Source organism: Muntiacus reevesi, chromosome 6, assembly GCF_963930625.1.
Source record: "Muntiacus reevesi chromosome 6, mMunRee1.1, whole genome shotgun sequence".
Lineage (NCBI taxonomy): Eukaryota > Metazoa > Chordata > Mammalia > Artiodactyla > Cervidae > Muntiacus > Muntiacus reevesi.
This window is the reverse complement of record NC_089254.1, coordinates 94,128,854-94,151,745: the sequence shown is the minus strand read 5'-3', so window position 1 is coordinate 94,151,745 and position 22,892 is coordinate 94,128,854. Positions and strand designations below refer to the sequence as shown.

The window sequence follows — 22,892 nt, the reverse complement described above, 5'->3', positions numbered from 1 at the left end:
CTTCAGCTATCTGGGACTAAATATTAGAAACAAACTATGTCCGATAATATAGCAATGAAAAATAAGCTATACCAGATACAAGTAATGATTATGCAGTCATTAAAAAGACTCTTCTCAAAGAATCTTTAATAGCATGAAAAAAATCCTCATAATACTATGTTTAGTGGCCAAAAAGGGATATAAGCTAATGCCACTAATTATCTCAACTTAAGTAGATATGCAAAGGAAAAAGAATAAAAGCAGTTATCCCTTCCTTTCGCAACAAGATTATGGGTGATATAATTTCTTCACATATTTTTCTATATTTTCCTAATTTCCCAAAGTAGCATGAACTAAACTATTTTATAATTATTAATACAACAACAAATAAACCCAACAGGTTCAAAAACACCAAACTATAAAAATAAACTAGAAATGTCCCTATAAGGTATTCTGTTCGCAAGGGTATTCTGTGAACCAATAAACAGTATTATAGACTGTATTATAAATATTATAAGTGAATTAAGTCAGAACCTGAAAGGGTCTCTTACATAGCTTAGTGGTTATGAGCTTGGATCTGGAATCAGAGTCCTAGGTTCAAATCCTGGTCCTGGACCTTAGGCAAGTTCCTTAACTTTGCTAAGCCTCCATCTGTAAAATGGGAATATTAATAGTACCTGCCTTGAAGTAATATTATAATTACATAAGATGATATATACAAAAGCTCAGTTGTGAGTGTTCTACAACCAGAGCAAATATGAGCATAAACGTCAGTGTTCCCTTGGCCTCTCTCCAAGGCTTACATATCTGAGGAATCACAATATGCCTTCCCACTAAGCCAAGACTCCACAACCAAGAAGTGCTACTTACTAACCAATATTAAATGGTGTGCAAGTTAAAACTTATTTCAACCCTAGCCTAAGTCATCTCAATAAAGGATAGTGTGTTTCAAACTGCCAAAGGCATATCATTTTTGGTTCGATTTGGTCAAAATTTGTTCAATTAAAGATTTAATGACTATGACTTCATATCAATTAAATTGGTGGTGGTGGTTGGTGGTTTAGTAGTTAAGTCATGTCCTACTCGTGTGACCCCATGGACTGTAAAACACGAGGCTCCTCTCTCTATGGGATTCTCCAGTCAAGAATACTGGAGTGGGTTGCCATTTCCTTCTCCAGGGGATCTTCCCGACCGAAGAACAAAACCTGGGTCTCCTGCACTGCAGGCAGATTCTTTACCGACTGAGCTATGAGGGATGCACATTTTTTTTTTGGTATAACCAGACTCAAATCTGCAGATTAAGTGAGGAAACTGGGAAAAAGTTGAGAGAAAAACTAAGAACAGAAATTGAGAAAACAAGGACTTCTGAAGAGAAACTAAAGAAATCAAACTTATGTGGCAAGGGAACATATCCTGCTTTGAACACCAGATGTATTCTTGAAAATACATATTAACCCTCATTTCTTAAACAGTACTGTACTGTATTTTATAAAGCAAATAGTAACACTCTCCCCTCTTTGAGACCATAATCAAAGCATCATCATACATAAAGTCAGCAGTGTGCTTCTCTGTTATAAATCAATTAAATTACTGATCACTAAAGAGTCAGTGCTCTGGTTTTAATGCCTGAATGTATTTTTTAATACATTTAAACCAATCAGACCATGGATATGTCAGTATCAGACCATAGATTTTACTTTCAAAAGCTAAAATGAATTTATAGCATCTCATACCTCTAATAAAAGAAAAAACAAAAAAAAAAGAAAAAACAGCAATAAAATAAATAAGGAGACAAAAGTTTTTCTCTGAACATAACCTTTTCAGCTGCTCTCCGGTAAGCCCTTGTACGGAATCGGAGAAACACGGAATCTCGCAGGAACTGCAAATAAGGGTCAAAACCGGGGGGCCGCAGCCCAGCTCCCAAATTAGAAGGAAAGGAGCTCTCCACCAGGGTACTAATTAACTGGCAAAAGGCGCGAGTCAAAGGGTATTCTTCACACCGGGATTCTATTTCATTTAGTTCCACCTTCCAAAGAAAAACAAAGGAAGTTCAGTAACATAAAACCACTAGCTTTAAAGTGCAAAGCATTTTTCAGACATTAACTCATTACTACTGGTATAATATCACACCCAAAGACCCACAAAGACACTACGATTTTTTTATTCAGAGGTAAAGATACACAAGTTAAAAACAGATACCTTAAAAGTTTCTTTAAAAAAAAGAGGAAGGGGGCACAGAGTGAAAAAAGAAACTTAAACAAGTAAATTCGCACTTCATGGCTGACCCAAGTAGCCAAATTAAATTGAGTTCAAACCAAACTTTCAGTCTGGAAGACTGCCACTAACATTCTTTTCCAGCTCTGAAACCAAAAGTGTTTTGATCTCTTTCATAAAGTTTCATCACCATTTCAACACAGAAAACCCTCAAATGAAAACACATCAAATCTGAAAACTACAGAAATTTAATATGGTAAGAATATATTTTTCTTAGTCTTTTCATCATGTGAATGCATGACTATAGAATTTAAACTAAAAGGAAAATTTTACCTCAATACCAATTGCTTGCCTCTGGCTTGGAACCCGAACAGTCTGCAGTATCTTAAAATAATAATAAGAGTGCAATGTTAGGAGCATTCCTCATTGATCAGTGAAAATCAGTAGCTTTGCAATAATATAATAGTCACATACATCATCCACCAATTTACAATGTCAATCAGAAATGACAACTGAGAAGTCTCTCATGAACTTTCATGAGCAACTGTGTCCACATTCAGGGAGAACTTCCAATTACCTGGGCTTCAGAAAACTGGCAATTTCTTAAGTGCACACAAGATGTGTTTTCAACAAATTTATTCTCAGATATTTTAGGAATAAACCTTAAAAGGATCTATGGGATGAAATCTCACTGATGTTCAAGACACTAGTCTTTGTTACAACCAGCCCTACTGTTGGCACCAAAAAAACCAAGAAGTAAATTTGTTAACAGGTCTCTTATGTGAACAGAAGTTTTGGGTTAAGAAGTTCTGTCCTGACCGTGCTGGAGGCATAAATAGTCTCTGGTATATAATTATTCTCAGTGTCAGTTAGCCTTATCTAAGACAGAAATGTCCAAACCCAATCACACATCATCTCAGGTATAAAGAAGCACTAAGCACTTAGGTCTGACAGAATGTGGTCCACGGGAGAAGGGAATGGCAAACCACTTCAGTATCCTCGCCTTGAGAACCCCATGAACAGTATGAAAAGGCAAAAAGATGGGACACTGAAAGATGAGCTCCCCAGTTCGGTAGGTGCCCAACATGCTACTGGAGATCAGTGGAGAAATAACTCCAGGAAGAATGAAGGGATGGAGCCAAAGCAAAAACACCACCCGGTTGTGAATGTGACTCATGATGGAAGCAAGGCCCGATGCTGCAAAGAGCAATACTGCATAGGAACCTGGAATGTTAGGTCCATGAATCGTGGTAAATGGTCAAACAGGAGATGGCAAGAGTGAACGTTGACATTTTAGGTATCAGTGAACTAAAATGACTGGAATGGGTGAATTTAACTCAGATGACCATTATATCTACTGCTGTGGGCAAAAATCCCTTAGAAGAAATGAAGTAGCCATCATAGTCAACAAGAGTCCAAAATGCAGTCCTTGGATGCAATTTCAAAAACGACAGAATAATCTTTGTTCATTTCCAAGGCAAACCATTCAATATCACAGTAATCCAAGTTTATGCCCTGACCAGTATTGCCGAAGAAGCTGAAGTTGAAGGGTTCTATGAAGACCTACAAGACTTTCCAGAACTAACACCCAAAAAAGGTGTCCTTTTAATTATAGGGGACTAGAATGCAAAAGTAGGAAGCCAAGAAACACCTGGAGTAACAGGCAAATTTGGCCTTGGAGTACAGAATGAAGCAGGGCAAAAGCTAACAGAGCTTTGCCAAGAGAAAGCACTGGTCATAGCAAACACCCTCTTCCAACAACACAAGAGAAGACTCTACCCGTGGACATCATAACTGGTCAATGCCAAAATCAGATTGATTATATTCCTCACAGCCAGAGATGGAGAAGCTCTATACATTCAGCAAAAACAAGACCAGGAGCTGACTGTGGCTCCGATCATGAACTCCTTATTGCCAAATTCAGACTTAAATTGAAGAAAGTGGGAAAACTAGACCATTCAGTTATGACCTAAATCAAATCCCTTATGATTATACAGTGGAAGTGAGAAGTAGATTTGAGGGACTAGATTTGATAGACAAGAGTGCATGATGAACTATGGACGGAAGTTTCTGACACTACACAGGAGACAGGGATCAAGACCATCCCCAACAAAAAGAAATGCAAAAGAGCAAAATGGCTGTCTGAGGAGGCCTTACCAATAGCTGATAAAAGAATATAAGCTAAAGGCAAAGGAGAAAAGGAAAGATATACCCATTTGAATGCAGAGTTCCAAAGACTAGCAAGGAGAGATAAGAAAGCCTTCCTCAGTGATCAGTGCAAAGAAACAGAGGAAAACTACAGAATGGGAAAGACTAGAGATCTCTTCAAGAAAATTAGAGATACCATGGGAACATTTCATGCAAAGATGGGCTCAATAAACAACAGAAACGGTATGGACCTAACAGAAGCAGGAGATATTAAGAAGAGGTGGCAAGAGTACACACAAGAACTGTACAAAAAAGATCTTTGTGACCTAGATAATCACGATGGTGTGATCACTCACATAGAGCCAGACATCCTGGAATGTGAAGTCAAGTGGGCCTTAGGAAGCATCACTACGAACAAAACTGGTGGAGATGATGGAATTCCAACTGAGCTATTTCAAATCCTAAAAGATGATTCCATGAAAGTGCTGCACTCAATATGCCAGCAAATTTGGAAATCTCAGCAGTGGCCACCGGACTGGAAAAGGTCAGTTTTCATTCCAATCCCAAAGAAAGGCAATGCCAAAGAATGCTCAAACCACTGCACAATTGTACTCATCTAACATGGCAGCAAAGTAATGCTCAAAATTCTCCAAGCCAGGCTTCAGCAATATGTGAACCATAACTTGGAAACTGCCTTTTAGAAAAGGCAGAGGAACCAGAGATCAAATTGCCAACATCCGCTGGATCATCAAAAAAGCAAGAGAGTTCCAGAAAAACATCTACTTTTGTTTTATTGACTATACCAAAGCCTTTGACTGTGTGGATCACAAAAACCTGTGGAAAATTCTGAAAGAGATGGGAATACCAGACCACCTGACCTGCCTCTTGAGAAACCTGTATGCAGGTCAGGAAGCAACAGTTAGAACTGGACATGGAACAACAGAGTGGCTCCAAATAAGAAAAGGAGTACATCAAGGCTGTATATTGTCACCCTGCTTATTTAACTTATATGCAGAGTACATCATGAGAAATGCTGGGCTGGATGAAGCACAAGCTGGAATCAAGACTGCCCAGAGAAATATCAATAACCTCAGATATGCAGATGACACCACACTTATGGCAGAAAACGAAGAACTAAAGAGTCTCTTGATGAAAGTGAAAGAGGAGAGTGAAAAAGTTGGCTTAAAGCTTAATATTCAGAAAACTAAGATCATGGCATCCGGTCCCATCACTTCACGGCAAATAGATGGGGGAACTGTGGAAACAATGGCTGACTTCATTTTTGGGGGCTCCAAAATCACTGCAGATGGTGACTGCAGCCATGAAATGAAAAGATGCTTACTCCTTGGAAGAAAAGTTATGACCAACCTAGACAGCATATTAAAAAGCAGAGACATTACTTTGCCAAAAAAGGTCCATCTAGTCAAGGCTATGGTTTTTCCAGTAGTCATGTATGGATGTGAGAGTTGGACTATAAAGAAAGATGAGCACCAAAGAATTGATGCTTTTGAACTGTGGTGTCGGAGAAGATTCTTAAGAGTCCCTTGGACTGCAAGGAGATCCAACCAGTCCATCCCAAAGGAAATCAGTCCTGGGTGTTCACTGGAAGGACTGATGTTGAAGCTGAAATCCAATACTTTGGCCACCTGATGTGAAGAGTTGACTCATTGGAAAAGACCCTGATGCTGGGAGGGGTTGGGGGCAGGAGGAGAAGGGGACAACAGAGGATGAGATGGCTGGATGGCATCACTGACTCAATGGACATGAGTCTGAGTAAACACCGGGAGTTGGTGATGGACAGGGAGGCCTGACGTGCTGCAGTCCATAGGGTCACAGAGAGTCAGACACAATGAACTGAACTGAAGCACTTAGGACAATAATAAGTATTGACATGCTCCTGAATGAAAAAAATGAAGTATCAATACTAAAAGAAAAGTGGCCCAGCCTCTCAGCACATACCAACTTTCTTCATTTTCATAAAGTATCATTAACATATTCAGGACACATATGTTAGAAATCAACTAGAATACTGCTTCAAACAGTAGCTTCTACCAATGTGTCAGAATCCCAGGCTCCCTTATGTCATATTATTTTGAAGACAAATGCATGTTCCATCTAACCATTTTCCTAGAAATATCTCTATAGAACACATTCTTATTTTCCTTTTTTCACTCCATCACTTATAGAATAAGTCCATCTTGACACAAAAATTCCAATAGGGCTTGTATTTAAAGAAGTAATAGTTGATAAGACATTTTACTTGACTGTTATAAGGCAGGAAGGGTCCCAGAAGGAAGCAGTAAAACAGAAAACTGGGCATCCCTCACATTTAACGAGTACAGCTGACTTCTGAACGTTTACTGCAGGCTAATACCCACAGACAGACTTGAGGAATTCTGTCCATTTATTAATCTTACACACTGAAAAACAAAGTCTTAAGAGAAGAACCAATCTCTAGTAACCCAGTGAAGTTGTCAACTGATCCAAGAGAAAAATCCAAGCCTATCAGTTTCTGATGTTATGCTCAGTACCAAAATCATAACTTTCTATTTGCGAAGTTCATGGTGTACTTTAAGTTTCAACTGGATGCACTTCCTTGTACAACAGTATCAAAACTCACTTTCAAACTGGAGCAATGTAAGTAAGAGAGCTCATAGTACTACCTGAGTATATTCTAACGACTGCCAGAGAGAAGCAGCAATTTCAGGCGATTTTCCAAACGCTGCAAGTGTCTTCAGTAGCTCGGCCTTTAGCACAGGAGGGATACTGCACTGCAGGAGTCCCAGAGTCACCACCACGGGGGTCCACTGGGGATGCTCGCAGAGTGCCAGACGAGCATTTTCACTCTGTGGATTGAACACAAAAAGGACAAGACAGGCTTCGCATGTGTAAAAGCTAGGAAAATGACCGGTAAAATCATCTAAATTGCTAACACTTACACTGAGTATTCACAGGCTTAATTAACACATACTAAAACAAAGCAAATGCCTGAACTCTATCAGTAGATCAAATCAGATCACAAGCTCAGTTAATATAAAAAAAATGGAGGAAAAAAATAGCCTTTATTGAATTACAGCTCTAAAACTAGAAAACAAAATATACCAACAGAGATAAACAGTCTTTCAGGGTCACATAAATCTTACCTAGGCATGTTAAATCCTTTCTGGAACAATGTCATATATAAATGAGAAAAATACCTTGCCCTTTTCTGAGAAAAAAAAATAGAAATACACACACACACACACAAAACCAAGTATCACTTCAATTTAATTCAACAGTAAATAATTACAAACTTTATGTTTCGACTTTGAATAGTGTTTCGCATTCTTGGAAAAACCAATAAAGTTAGAAGACACTATTCCTGTTCTTCAGAGAGAAAGTCAGACAAAGGAACTTAGCATTGCGCTAATGAATAACAGAAACAACCAGAACAAATGGGACCTAATTAAAGTTAAAAGCTTTTGCACAGCAAAGTAAACCACTGGCAAAATGAAGACAACCCATATACAGAACGGGAGAAAATATTTGTAAATGAAATGGCCAGTAAGGGGTTAACACCCAAAATATATAAATAGCTCATACAATTCAACATCAAAAAATACAAACATCACAATTAGGCTACGACTTTCATACACACTTCTGGCAGTAAGCAGGGAATACCAGACACCCTTTAAAGGTGAAGAAACAAAGAACTTAGAAGAATAGAATGCCAAATATAAATGCTAAATTTATCGATTATAAACTGTAAGCATTATAAGAAAACTTGGGGGCTCCTTAAAATGCCACTGTGTTAGAATACAAATAAAACTACACTGTACTCACACGCTACGGGTGGGTTACCTACCCAAGTAATGATGGTAGATGTCAGCTGCAGAAAAGCAATCAACCCATCCTGCTCCTTCTGGGTGATACCGCGTGAAGGGAGGTGGCGGTACTGGACACTATCTGCGCTCGGAAGATCCTTCCGGAGGTGCTCGTGGTAGAGCATCAAGGAGTGAAAGAAATGTTCCCAGGAAACAGGACTGCCACCTGCTCCCTGAATATTTTCAACTGGAAAGAAACACAGCACAGAATTTCCTTGCAAAACTGTCTAAGTACTTGCTTGGAAATGGAGGGAGAAAATAAACATAAAACAATACACTTTGCCTTTGTCCTAGATACGCTGTGTGTTGAAAATCGGTTAGAAGCCCTCTGTGAACTAGAACTCTGGATTAATTCTTCCCTGGGACTAAGACTGGGTGGTGCCCATGAAAGTACAAAGGTAAATTACTTTGGATGTCAGCTGCCCTGCCCTTCGTGTGTGCTCCGTCATGGCCAATGCTTGGCAACCCCATGGACTGCAGCCCACCAGGCTCCTCTGTCCATGGGATTTCCCAAGCAAGAATACTACAGTGGATTGCCATTTCCTCCTCTAGGGGATCTTCCTGATCCAGGGATCGAACCCCATCTTCTGCATTTCTTGCATTGGGAGGCAGATTCTTTACTGCTGAGTCACCTAGGAAGCCCTGGATGTCAGTTACCTACTTCGAATCCAGGACATTTCTCCGTGTTGTCATGTAACTATTCAGGGCTGCTTTTCCCATGAGCAGTTCCCAAATGTTGAGCTTAAATTAAATTTCCAAAGAGAGAGATAATTACAATCCTGATTTGCAGATTACAGCACTCTATTACATACTAAGCACTGAGAGTAAAAGCCTACCAGACAAGACAAAGAAGCCTTAACAAAATGGTCAAAACCCCAGTCTTAGAGTCAGGCAGATCTCAATTACCACTCATGGGTTGCCTATGGGTTGTGACCTTAAATTACTTCACTTTGCTAAACCTGTTTCCTCAAATGTAAAAATGAAAGTAATCTACCTGACAGATGTTTAATAAATATTTCTTTCTCTTCCCTTTTGCACTATCTTTGGTGTGGTTGGTGGCTTAGTCGCTAAGTCATGTCCTACTCTTGCAACCCCATGGGATGGAGCCCACGAGGCTCCTCTGTCCCTGGGATTCTCCAGGCAAGAATACTGGAGTGGGTTGCCATTCCTTCTCCAGGAGATCTTTCCAACCCAGGGATCGAACCCCAGTCTCCTGCACTGCAGGCAGACTCTTTACCTACTGAATGAGGGATGCACACATTTTTTTTTGGTATAACTAAACTCAAATCTGAAAATTAAATGCGGAAACTGGGAAAAAGTTGAGAGAAAAACTAAGAACAGAAATTGAGAAAACAAGGACTTCTGAAGAGAAACTAAAGAAATCAAACTTATGTGGCAAGGGTACATATCCTGCTTTGAGCACCAGATGCGTTCTTTAAAATGCATATTAACCCTCATTTCTTAAGCTGTACTGTATTTTATAAAGCAAATGTAACACTCTCCCCTCTTTGAGACCATAATCAAAGCATCATCATACATAAAGCCAGCAGTGTGCTTTTCTGTTATAAATATAATGTATACGCCCAGTAGAACTCGGCACAAATTACCAATATGCTTTAATAGGTAGAAGAATACTGAATGTGATGACAAACTTAGAAAACATCTAGATTTTTCTTACCATGACTGCTCCCATTGACTTTGAGCAGGCTGAAACAGTAGTGGGCACACTGGGGCCCATTGGCCAATCCCTGCAGCATCTTCAAGTAAGGAATATAAATAGTTGGAGGCAACAGGTCGCCCATTTGCCTAACAAACTTTGACAAGACAACCTGAAATAGGAAAAGCCAACAGTTTACATAAAGCATAGCTTAACTTTAAGCCAACATGAACTAGCCAATGTAGACTACACATGAACCAAAACTAAGTACTCGTATTTAACTTCCCCCAAGACAAAATAATCTTGTATTCTATTTATGAAAAACTGCATTTCCAAGTTTATCATTAGTAATTTAACGGAACTACAGAGTATCTTTGTGAACCCAATGTATATTTTTTAAAAACAACTAAATGTCACAAATACAAGACTACTCATATTCTAAATATGTAAAACAATTGAAGAATTTACTCATCTAAAATTAACCAGCAAATTCAAAGACACACTTAGAACCCAGAGTTCCTAAACCCCAGTAGAACTGAATATGAAGATCTAGGAACCTGGAAGAATTTTTGATAGTAACCTAAACATACTGTTTTCTCTTCTTGCTGATACATGTTTCTATACTCCTGTTCTCTAGGTTCACTTCTTAGGTTTCTCTTTTCTCCTGCTTAAGCCTTAAATCTATTATCAACAACTAAATATATTACTTAGCCTAATTAGTTGGAACTCTGAACCAGAAATGTTACAGATCTCTGGAAATTTCTGTTAAATTTGTTGGGTTTAACAATGATCTTATGATCATATAGAAAAATATCCTTATTTTCAAGAGATATTAACTTAACCAATGAGAGATGAAAAAGTCATGCTGCCTATAATTTACTTTAAAATAAACTCAGCAAAAAAAAAAAAGCAATAGAAATAACAAGAGCAGAAGTAAATACGGCAGGATGTTAACAGCTATTAAATTAAGATCCTGGGTGTTCACTATAATTATTCTCCCATGTTTGAAAATCTTCATAATGGAAATTATTTTAATCTCTAAAAAATTTTAATAAATCCTTCCCTGAAATATATTTTTTAAGTGAGGAAAAAAGTGAAACAATAAATGTAAGAAATGCAGTTTAAAAAAGGGGGTCTTGACCTTTGACTCTTAGCACAAATGAAAATTATAATACATGGCATGAAACCATTTAAAATAGAAAATCCCAAAAGAATGAAGACAGATATGGTAATCCCTCTGATTGGCAAGTGCATAACATATTTTAAAAGTTAATACAGGATAGAAAATGAACTTTTTCCTACACTATCTACTGACTCATAGGCATTTTGGCATTAATTATAACTTCTAAGCCTTTTTTCTTTAGTATTTGTACCTCTCCTATCTTACCCAACTTGCTAAGAAAGATGGATATTTGTTGTTATGCCTACAGAGGACAGAATAAGCTAATAAATATTAGTTTTAATTAGTCACTTATTTAGTCACACACTTATTTAGCGACTCACAAAGAAACTAGACACTTTTCTACATCTAATGATTCAATACATAGCTAGCATCTAATACAAGGCTGACTGGATAAACTTTGAAATGATCAGATCAATTTAACAGTTTCCATTTTCTTAAATAAGTATAAACACCTAAAGTTTACAAGTGTTCATTTTGCATGAACAGCAGTAACATGAGAAAAATACCATTCTTCATGTTTTTATGATTTCCAAGGTAAAAAGCAGGAAAATCAAGAGCTCACCTGGCGTTGAGGGGGTCGTTGGTGAGCCACCCCAAGATAAGAACCCAGGATAGTGGAAGTCTGAAGAGGCTCTGATGGACACCAGTATTCCAGCGCAAGTTCTAAATTGAAAGGATTCTTTTTATATAGCTCACCGATCTGCAAAGTGTAAACAAAAACTGTGTGAAAATGTCTGTGCCTCAAAAACTACTTTTAAATAAGTTATATTTTATTGAATTCACCTGTATGTTTAAGATATTAGGCCTGAAACTTTCCAAAGTTAGGGGAAAAAGATCTGAAATTTTCCAAAGTTAGGGGAAAAGTAACGGAGAGAGGGAGATGATGATCCAATATAACAACTTACCAAGAGCATTAAGTGTTCCAGATCCCTTCTAAGCGAAATGGGGGGATCATTCCCCATCTGCATACTCATGTGAATCATTCTAGCATCTTCATCTGCCCGATTCCTCAACTGCTTCACCTATGAAATTTATTACAGGCAATTCAGACATCAATTTATTATATGTGTTAATAATAATGAAACAGAAAATCAGGCAATTATTACATAAAAGAAAAATAGTTTAAATATCAACTCCCTTTTAGTCGTGGAAATGAATATACCAGCAACTTCATTACAATATTATTATCTATGATTTCTAAGATCTTAAAACTCAATGCAATTCCCATTATAGATAATTCTAACTATACTGTTTCTCAATTACTGACATTTTGGGCAGGACACTTCTTCACTGGTTGAATGATTCTGAACATTACAGGACATTTAGCATTCCTAGTACTATTTAGTAACTACCAATACCAATACTACAGTCAATATTAACAGGCAAAACTAGCCTCCCAAATATTCACTAAACAACCCATCAATCAAAAAAGTCTCAAGGAAAATAAAAAAATACATTAAGTTGACTAATAACAAAAACATCAAAATTTGATCAAGTTAAAGCAGTCATTACAGATAAATTTATAACACTAAATGCTTGCATTAGGAAAAAAATAAAGGTTTCAAATCAATAATTTAACCTTCTGCTGTTAGAAACTGAAATGATAGGGCAAATTAAAACCCAAGCAGAGAGAAAGAAAATAATAAAAGCTGAAATCAGTAACAGTGAAAGAAAACTTAAGAAAATCAATGAAGCCAAAAGCTGGGTCATTGGAAAGATCAGTAAGACTGATAAACTTCTAGCCTAGTTAATTAAGAAAAAAAGGAGAAAACACAAATTGCCAATATTAAGGATGAAAAAAGAAATGTAACTACAGGTCATACAGACATAAAAGTATACTATTAGGAATAACTTTATGCTATCTGATAAGTGGAATGAAACGGAAAAATCCACTGAAGACAAAAAGCATCAAAGCTTATCCAAGAAAAAATAGATAACCTAAAAACAGTATTATATTAACAAAATTATAGTGTCCTGATGTGTGAATAAGTTCATTGCTTACCCTATCCAAACCATGTATGATTTTGTTTATTCAAACTCCTCTCAGTCTTCATCTTTCCAGATGACCATTATCTTTCCATATTAAGAGTCCCTTCTAGACTAATAACTAGGAAAAAGTTAAAGCCTTAACCTTTTCTAAAGCTTCATTTCCACAAATATAAAATGAAAAAATTTCTACTCAAAATTTCCAGCATGTTACTCTATCATGTCCTTCAAGGCTGATGAGGTCTGAAGTTATCTGTTAAATACTCCTTGGCTATTCTAGTCTAAGTGAGCTATCCTTAGCCTAAAAAATCGACAGCAATTTACTCTCTACACCTTCGTTTACTTCCTGTTACTACCTATATTTTTCTGTGTGTATGTTATTTCTCCAAATAGACTATATGTACATTCTTTGCTGGCAGGGAATGAGTCTCCTACTTATTTGTCTTCTTCACAATTCCTAGCATAGTTACCTGGAACACAGGAGAAACTCAACGAACACTTGATTCATTATAGCATGAGTAAGCACTTAACTCTTTGTTTGCTGCCACTCCAGGTATTTTTTCCACTTGACTTGTGTTTTTTAAGATGTATCATATCAGAACTCCATATCAGGTGTTTCCTCATGCACGCTTGCACACACACAGAGCAGTTTTATAGGACTTTACTCTCTCTTTTACTTCCTGCCACCACTTCCTTGGCACAAAATGGCACACAGAAATATGCTATGAAGGAACTGTCTGAAATGGCTCTAAGAATCCCTTTCTGGAACAAAGCTATAGCTCCAGCACTTTATTTAAATGTAACCTCACGCTAGAGATGGGCAGGGCCCCTGAGCCCTATTATTAAAAAACAAAAAAAAATTAAAAAGAAAAACTAACCTTTGCATTAGTTTCTTAAACCCATTACCTGTATCTATGTGGAGGTCCATTTACACACTATAATTAAGTATTTAAACAATTATCTATAAAACTGGAGATTCTCCACTATGCATCTTACTAATCATGTATAAAAAGCATTAAATAAGGCAACCTTAACACTGATTTCTCAGGATAGCACAGAGTTAATAATTTTCTCCCCACAGAAGCATTTTCACTTGCTTCCTACTTTCTCATTATAAACCACTCTCAACGTCAAATATTACTTCCTTTTAGTTTGTTCTCAGTTAATGAGTCTTTTATTATCTTCTACCACTCTTACTCACTCTACGTTATTACACTTACCTTCATTGGCATAAGTGCCAAGAAATTTGTAATGAGATTGTGGATTCTACGAATGTAAAATTCCTCCTGATAGAAGTTTTCTGACACCACTACAGATTCAGTGAGGAACAGGAAAACGTTGTCAGCAATTGCAAGCTCTGCCATTGCTTCATCTGCTTCTGTGAATTCAGCCAGAGCTAGAAATGTATTTAGAAAAATAGCACATGGAGGAAAAGTTACTAGATTATAATACTTCATAATATTCTCCTGACAGTTCAAAATTCAGATCTCTTCTCAACCCTTCGTTTGTGTGTATTTTGAGTTACACACAAAATAAGACAGTGTGTAACTGTAATTGACAAATAAACCCCAAAGAACTACCAAAAAAGTGCATTAGAAAACCATCTGCTCTTCACAGTAACATTAAGAGTGATAAAAAATAAATAAATACTTAACAGATGTATGATGTAACACAAATGTAGTCAGAAAGCCATTATCAAAATATTAACAAGTTTAAATGATGCTAAGGCTTTAATCTCAATGAAATGAACTGGATCATTCGGCAAAAGTCTTCAGTCAACAAGTGAAAATCAAAAACATGGCCATTTAAGCAACTCTATTAATCTGGTAAACAAGTAGCAAAAACGGAAAAACTAAATAAATCTTAACCTAAAGACAAAGTGGTCTATTCCTAATATTTTTAGTTTTGTACTTGGAAAACTTTAAACAGATAAGTGAAAAAAGAGAAAACAAGTATAATGAACCTCCACATCCCCTACAATAGCTACAATATTAACCATTTACGATTAACTTTATATCATTTAGATCTCCATGCATTCTTCCTCTCCACTTAGACTGAAGCAAATACCAGACAATTTAACACTACACTTCTAAGTATACAACTCAAAATGGCACTTTAAAAAAAAGGAAAAAAAACACATATGTAAAGCCATTAGTATTTTGCCACATAATTCAATATCAAAACTCCAGTCAGTGGTTAAATTTACAACTGTCCCATAAATGTTATGAAAGATTTTAGTTTTGTCTTTTTGCTTCTTCTCTTTAGGGCAATTTGTTAGAATCTGTACCCAAATAAGGTCTACACACTGCAATTAACTGATATATCTGTAGGCTCCTCTTACATCTTTTTCATTTTTCTCTTGCCCTTTATTCTGTTGAAAAAAACTAAGTCTTATACTGTAGCATTTTCCACCATGTGGTTTAGCATTGCATCCCAGTAATATAGTTACTATATTCCTTTCCTCTGGTTACACTAAATATTGTTAAGTTTGATCTTGAGCAGTTTAACTAATTACATTCCATTTTTTTTCAGTAGAAGTATATCATGGGTGATGCTGCATCCTTCCATCAAAAACTACATTGCTGTTCAGTCCTTTTAAACTTTAAATATAAAACTGCTAGGTAATTTTGTGATAATCTGGCTTTGGAAAATAAATGTTAAATAGCTTATTCTGTTTCACTGTCATAGAGACCAAATACAATCTGCTACTTAAGGCACATTTTCAATGCCTTGGAATAGATATAAACCAGGACATTCTCAACCAGAGGAAAAGAGATTGGTTGGTTTTTTTCATTTTTTGTTTATGTACTGTTTGGCATTTGAAATAAAGCCTGTATATCTACCCATATTATACAAATTCCTTGAGAACAAAATAGTTTCTTAATTATTTGTTATTACTACTATTAATAATTACTGAAATGGTTAATTAAATATATAATAACAATAATAATTAGTTCCAAGTCTTCACTTAAATTCAGAAATACTAGAATTAAGAATTACTTTTTAAAGACTACTTAGGTAATAAAAGTACACTAATACCGTAATGTAAAATGAGTTCTAATGTCTCAAAACAATATACAAAAATTTTAGAGTTTAACAAAACTCAAAATACACTTTTATAAAATAATGTAATAAACACATTTGATAAAATTTACAGAAGTCTATAATAAAAAGTAGAAAGCAATTTTTCAAAATTCAGATCTTGGTAAAACTTGTCTGGATTATTTCAAGAAATGACCATTTCTGCAATATAAGATAATTTATTCATTTTTTAATATAAACTAACAGAAAAAAATTTGTATTCAAAATGTTCATTATAATACCCCTAATTTCAAAGATTATGAAAGGATATGAGCATGCAAAACCAAAGAGATTGAGTAGCCAAAGATCTAGGATTTGAAACCAGGTCCAGATTTCTAGACTATTCTTATCTACTATTCAGTAGTGAGGTACAGCATATTCTATGTGCCTCCCAAGATTAGGGCAATGGTATAGTAATTTACAGTATATGAATGTAATTAACTATCACATAGCTCCTTAAAAGCACATAGGGTCATTTTATGCCCAAAAAGTACTGAAATAAGACTCATAAATGAAGAGGCATAGTTAAAAAACAGAATTTGTACATGAATGTAAATGTCTAATTAGCCTTTAATCAGCTTTAATATAAAAAACACTCAGCCAAAGAAAACTGTGTAACACAAAAAAAGCTTTCCACAGCCCACTTGGGAACAGCATGAGACTAGTGAACAAAATGTTCTGGAATCACACAATTTATAAGATACTGGAATCTGCTGACACTATAAAACTAGAAAGCTGATGTGAATGCTCAGTCACTCACTCGTTTCCCACTTCTGCAACTCCATGGACTGTAGCCTTCCCACCAGCCTCCTCTGTCCCTGGGATTCTCCGGGCAAGAATACTGGAGTGGGTTGCCATTTCCTCCTCCAGGGGATCTTCCCCACCCATGAACTGAACCCATGTCTCCTGTGTCTCCTGCATTGACAAGCAGATTCTTTACCACTGTGCCACCTGGGAAGCCCATGGACTGTAAATCTTAATAAAACCTTTCCAAATTGACCATAAAAACCTACAGAAGTGACAATTTCAGGGGTTTCAAATGACAGCAAAAGTTTATTTCTCATCCTGTTACAGTAAACCACTAGTATGATGATAATTACATGATCACACACGGCAGAAGAGGATATGCTACAGTAGAAAACATTGTTAGAAGTCAGAATTCCACATCCATTACTGACTGAACCAAATACCTCCTAATACATTGCATTTTTAATATTAGTTTTTAATCTGACACAATATGAGAAAAATTTGTCTATGAACAAACCCAAGAAGAAAAAGTTAAAATATATATATATATGTTACACTGTCATTTTCAAATTTCAAACTCTTAAAAAAAAGAAGCTAAAAGAGAATTATCACTAGCTGCAAGAAAGGGAAAAACATTTTTGAATAGTTTCTTTTGAGAGACAAGAAAAAAGGGAAAAGATTCATTCATCACAACTCTAAGCATCTTCCTAGGTTCATGTTTAGACATGTCAAGTGTCACACCTTTTCTGAAATATTATGAAATGCAGACACGTCGTTTCTCATAAGAAAACGACCTGCAGTGGGTTTACCTGTCACATCGGGCAGCTGAGATACCCCTCTCAAGGCCAGGGCCCAGGCAAGTCTCACCGCGGCCTGCAGCCCCGGCAGCTTCCACGGTTGCGAGTCTTGGAGGCGAGAGTGAACTGTTGCAATGTACTGCCTCTCCGTCAACAGCGGAAGCTGGTGAATCACATCTGAAAACAAAGATAGACACTATACCAAAAAGCAGAGAAAATTTCCACTTTTGATGTATAGGAATGATAGCTAAGAATAAGAAAGTCAGAGAATTCCTGTAAAAAAAGACTAATTAAACATGAATCTTAGAAACAAGAACACTACTGTAATAATTGTACACAAACTAAAAATGAAAGAAATGACAATAACCCTAAATTTTAGTTTCACTACTTGCAGTGATTTTTTGGTAAATGTTCTATTAACAAATTTGAAAAAAGTTAAACAGTCAGTCATTTTTTTCTGTGCACAAATTCCAAAATATAAACCAATGTTAAAGATTAAAGAAAGATACTTTTACGAGATTAAATAACAGCCTGAATTTAAAATATTAAAAAGAAAAGCCTGACCATAACAAAGCATGCCAACTGCAAACATGCATCTAGTCTGATTATAACATAAATGAAACAACCAAATAGTTAAGGTATTTTCAATTATACTATGGTACTTCAAAAAAGCACAAGATCCCAAATAAATCTAAAATAGGGGGTAACATCACTGATCACCTACAAATTTTATTTAACTTCATTGTTTTCTTATATTTGTTTTGATGTCATTCTGTGAATAACTAGTTCAGTGGTTCCAACCTTAAACCAGGAAAAACACTTTCTTTAATTTTCTGTATTATTAAAGTTTATATCTACTATTATACATGAATTAGTAATTCACTTCTCCCGTTAACAAAGATATTCAGAAAGATCAACAAGTAATTAAGATGAGATAATCAAAATAAGTACCCTAAATGAATACCAAACCTATGAAACTTCCCAGGCATTCATTCTATTTAGCATTTCAAAGTTTCAGCTTACAAACTTCCATTAACACAGCCAACATCCACTTAATTCTGTGCTTCATTTCATTCAATACAGGAAATCTGACCAATGCATTAACTGGCAGCATTCCTATATGAGTAGCACAGGTCAATGGACATGAGTCTGAGCAAGCTCCAGGAGATGGTGAAGGACAGGGAAGCCTGGCGCGCTGCAGTCCATGGGGTCGCAAAGAGTCAGACACGACAGAGCAACTGAACAATGTAACATAGCACAGGTGCTGCTTGTGATGTGACATGATGTATCACCTGACAATTTGACTGGAGGTACGGGATAGCTGTGTTTTAAATAAGCCTTTCCTAACGGCTAAGGATGATCTCCAAAGACGAATGGGAAACGTCTGTTCTCTTCACATATCTAACGAAAGCAGACTGGGATGATACAATCAAAAACGGACAGGGGAAAACTGTTGGAATAATTTAAATATCTATGACATTAAATGGGCTTCCCAGGTGGTGCTAGTAGTAAAGAACCTGCCTGCCAAGGCAGAAGACATAAGAGAAGCAGGTTCAATCCTTGGGTTGGGAAGATCCCCTGGAGGGCATGGCAACCCACTCCAGTATTCTTACCTAGAGAATCCCATGGACGGAGGAGCCTGGCAGTCAAAAGGGTCACAAAGAGTCAGACATGACTGAAGTGACTTAGCACGCATGCATGACATTAAATAGCAGTAATCTTCCTTTGTGAGAATCATTTTTAAGATCCTCAGCTCTAAGCAATAACTGTTTATAAGGTTTTTGTTTAAGTTGTTTAGTCGCTAAGTCACATCTGACTCTTTTGTGACCCCATGGACTGTAGCCTGCCAAGCTCCTCTCTCCATGGGATTTCCCAGGCAAGAATACTAGAGTGGGTTGCCATTTCCTTCTCCAGGGGATCTTCCCAACCCAGGGATCGAACGTGTATCTCCTGCATTGCCAAATGGATTCTTTACTGCTGAGCCACCAGAGAAGCCCGTTTACAAGGTTAGCAAGAGAAATTCTACCTACTTCAAAGAAAACAACATCAAAGATGACATGTTACTAAAATTTATAGTCATCCTCCCTCAGAATGAAAGGTTTAAAATGTGAATAAATAAAAAACAAGCAAATTCAGTTCAGTTCAGTTCAGTCGCTCAGTCGTGTCCAACTCTTTGAGACCCCATGAATCGCAGCACACAAGGCCTCCCTGTCCATCACAAACTCCCAGAGTTTACTTAAACTCATGTCCATCGAGTCGGTGATGCCATCCAGTCATCTCATCCTCTGTCATCCCATTCTCCTCCTGCCCCCAATCCCTCCCAGCATCAGGGTCCTTTCCAATGAGTCAATTCTTCACATAAGGTGGTCAAAGTATGTATGCATAATTCAAACACATTGCAAATCCTTTAGCCATTTTCCTATTTCAAAATCCCAAACAATAAAAGAAACATCTAACAGGGTTGAAATTACTTTCAAAATGTGATCTTATATCTAAATATCCAAATATGGATGAATTACACACAGAGGAATAAAATATACAATTTATAGTCTAGTTGTTCGAATGTCACCTTTCTTAAATGTCATCTCCACAATTAAACCCCATTTTTTTAAAATAAATGTATTAGTGGATACAAAGTTCACTACCATCACGTTCCTCTGTGCTTTCTTCTATAAAGCTGCTATCAAAGCAGTACAAAAGCGCCATAAGAAGAGCCAGGTTCACTGCATCCAACGAGCCATTGGCCTCAACCGTCACTCTTTCCAAATGTCCAATAAGGAGGAGAGTGTCATCTTTGCCTAAAGGTGACTGGCAAGCCCAGGCGAAAAGGCTTTCCGCCAGAGACTGCCTGCACTCCTTGATGAGATCAGAAACCTAGAAATAAAGGTGAAGGTGAATGATTATCATTATAAATGAATTACTATGAAGCCTGATCTTATTCCAAAGTGTGAAGTATCTATATATAAAGGTGAACTAAATAAATGTATCTGAATCCATAAGTAACCCTAAAATCTCAACTCTGCAATTCTGAACAAATCCTAACTCCAGTTTCCTCTACAGGATAACCAATTTCTTAAAGGCCTCATTCTAGAAAAAGTGCTAACATGGCACACAGTGACTAGAAAGAGGCTGAAACAAGTGCAAGTCAATTTCATGAACTGACCACACTTCACCATGTTATAATTTTCCTACGCATGTATTAGAAGAATGTTCTAGTTGACATGACTTTTCTGCCTTCAAGATTTGACACAGACAGCTGTGAACTGATGCACTGAACACTTACCTCTTTTCGATGCTTTTCACTGCCCAAACCTCTCTCACGCTGCAGTTTCTCAAACTCATTGTTAACATCAATCTGTGACACCAGAGTAAGAACTTTGTAAGTCAATCCTTGCTCCATCAGCTCATCAGTAAACCGTGTTGTCATGGAAACCAGCTCCGGACTGTGATAAAAAATCAAGTTACAACGAATGATAGTGTTTAAACTTCCTCATCACATGAATATAGCAAATACTCTTTTGACAATAATGTTGGATAACTGGAAACAAGCAGGATGAGTTATAACCTAGCTCTTTTCATTCTCTTCAGATCACTGTGTTTCAGTAAACTTCTAACCATAAATAACTGAGTAATACTTCATTTATAAATGAAATAAGGCAGGTTTAAACTGTTGTGTTATTCCCAGCACAATAAGGGAGAGTTTATTACTCAACTTATGCTATACACTTTACTTCAATTATACATACCAAAGAGAAAGTTTTGTTTCTAAAATTATAATTCTTCAAGCAATTTCTATTTAAGCCCTGAAATACTAGCATGCAAACAGACCTGAGTTCAAGGGTCCATGTCTTTCCTCGTCGGGACTGTATCAAGGCTTTCAGGGAATTTGCAATGCATCGCTTTCCATCCCAGTATAAAAGAACAGCCACTAATCCTCTGGTGAGGCCAGGAAAATGTGGCTGTTGGTGCTCTCCTAGAAAAGGGAGTTGAGAAATAATTTAGTAAGTTAACATGTATGTGTTAGGCTGTGACATAAATCATGATACCAATGCTCAGGTCAAAGAAATTATGAAATCTCAGGGTTTAAGGGGGCAAGCCAGGCTTCAGCAATACGTGAACCGTGAACTTCCACATGTTCACGCTGGTTTTAGAAAAGGCAGAGGAACCAGAGATCAAATTGCCAATATCCGCTGGATCATCGAAAAAGCAAGAGAGTTCCAGAAAAACATTTTTTTCTGCTTTATTGACTATGCCAAAGCCTTCGACTGTGTGAATCACAAGAAACTGTGGAAAATTCTGAAAGAGATGGGAATACCAGACCACCTCACCTGCCTCTTGAGAAACCTGTATGCAGGTCAGGAAGCAACTGTTAAAACAGTAAGAACTGGACATGGACCAACAGACTGGTTCCAAATAGGGAAAGGAGTACGTCAAGGCTGTATATTGTCACCCTGCTTATTTAACTTATATGCAGAGTAAATCATGAGAAATGCTGGGCTGGAGGAAGCACAAGCTGGAATCAAGATTGCCAGGAGAAGTATCAATAACCTCAGGTATGCAGATGACACCACCCTTATGGCAGAAAGTGAAGAGGAACTAAAAAGCCTCTTGATGAAAGTGAAAGAGGAGAGTGAAAAAGTTGGCTTAAAGCTTAATATTCAGAAAACTAAGATCATGGCATCTGGTCCCATCACCTCATGGGAAATAGATGGGGAGACAGTGCAAACAGTGTCAGATTTTATTTTGGGGGGCCCCAAAATCACTGCAGATGGTGACTGCAGCCATGAAATTAAAAGACGCTTACTCCTTGGAAGGAAAGTTATGACCAACCTAGATAGCATATTAAAAAGCAGAGGCATTACTTTGCCAACAAAGGTCTGTCTAGTCAAGGCTATGGCTTTTTCCAGTGGTCATGTATGGATGTGAGAGTTGGACTGTGAAGAAAGCTGAGCGCCAAAGAATTGATGCTTTTTAACTGTGGGGTTGGAGAGAACTTTTGAGAGTCCCTTGGACTGCAAGGAGATCCAACCAGTCCATCCTAAAGGAGATCAGTCCTGGGTGTTCATTGGAAGGACTGATGTTGAAGCTGAAACTCCAATATTTTGGCCATCTCATGCGAAGAGTTGACTCACTGGAAAAGACCCTTATGCTGGGAGGGATTGGGGGCAGGAGGAGAAGGGGATGACAGGGGATGAGATGACTGGATGGCATCACTGACTCGATGGACATGAGTTTGA

General features: G+C 37.1%; 1 protein-coding gene across 1 annotated transcript in view; it reads right to left on the bottom strand.

Moving 5' to 3' along the window:
- The window catches only part of NUP205 (nucleoporin 205), an 82,083-nt gene that overhangs the window by 48,687 nt on the left and 10,504 nt on the right, over positions 1–22,892 (bottom strand). The window contains exons 4-15 of the mRNA XM_065939058.1: positions 21,484–21,628; positions 20,939–21,098; positions 20,301–20,529; positions 17,668–17,832; positions 14,251–14,426; positions 11,950–12,066; positions 11,607–11,744; positions 9,883–10,033; positions 8,186–8,391; positions 7,005–7,187; positions 2,527–2,577; positions 1,796–2,005 (exon numbers count right to left, since the gene is read on the bottom strand). Coding sequence (XP_065795130.1) covers positions 1,796–2,005; positions 2,527–2,577; positions 7,005–7,187; positions 8,186–8,391; positions 9,883–10,033; positions 11,607–11,744; positions 11,950–12,066; positions 14,251–14,426; positions 17,668–17,832; positions 20,301–20,529; positions 20,939–21,098; positions 21,484–21,628 — 1,931 coding nt within the window. The remainder of the gene's footprint in view (positions 1–1,795; positions 2,006–2,526; positions 2,578–7,004; positions 7,188–8,185; positions 8,392–9,882; positions 10,034–11,606; positions 11,745–11,949; positions 12,067–14,250; positions 14,427–17,667; positions 17,833–20,300; positions 20,530–20,938; positions 21,099–21,483; positions 21,629–22,892) is intronic.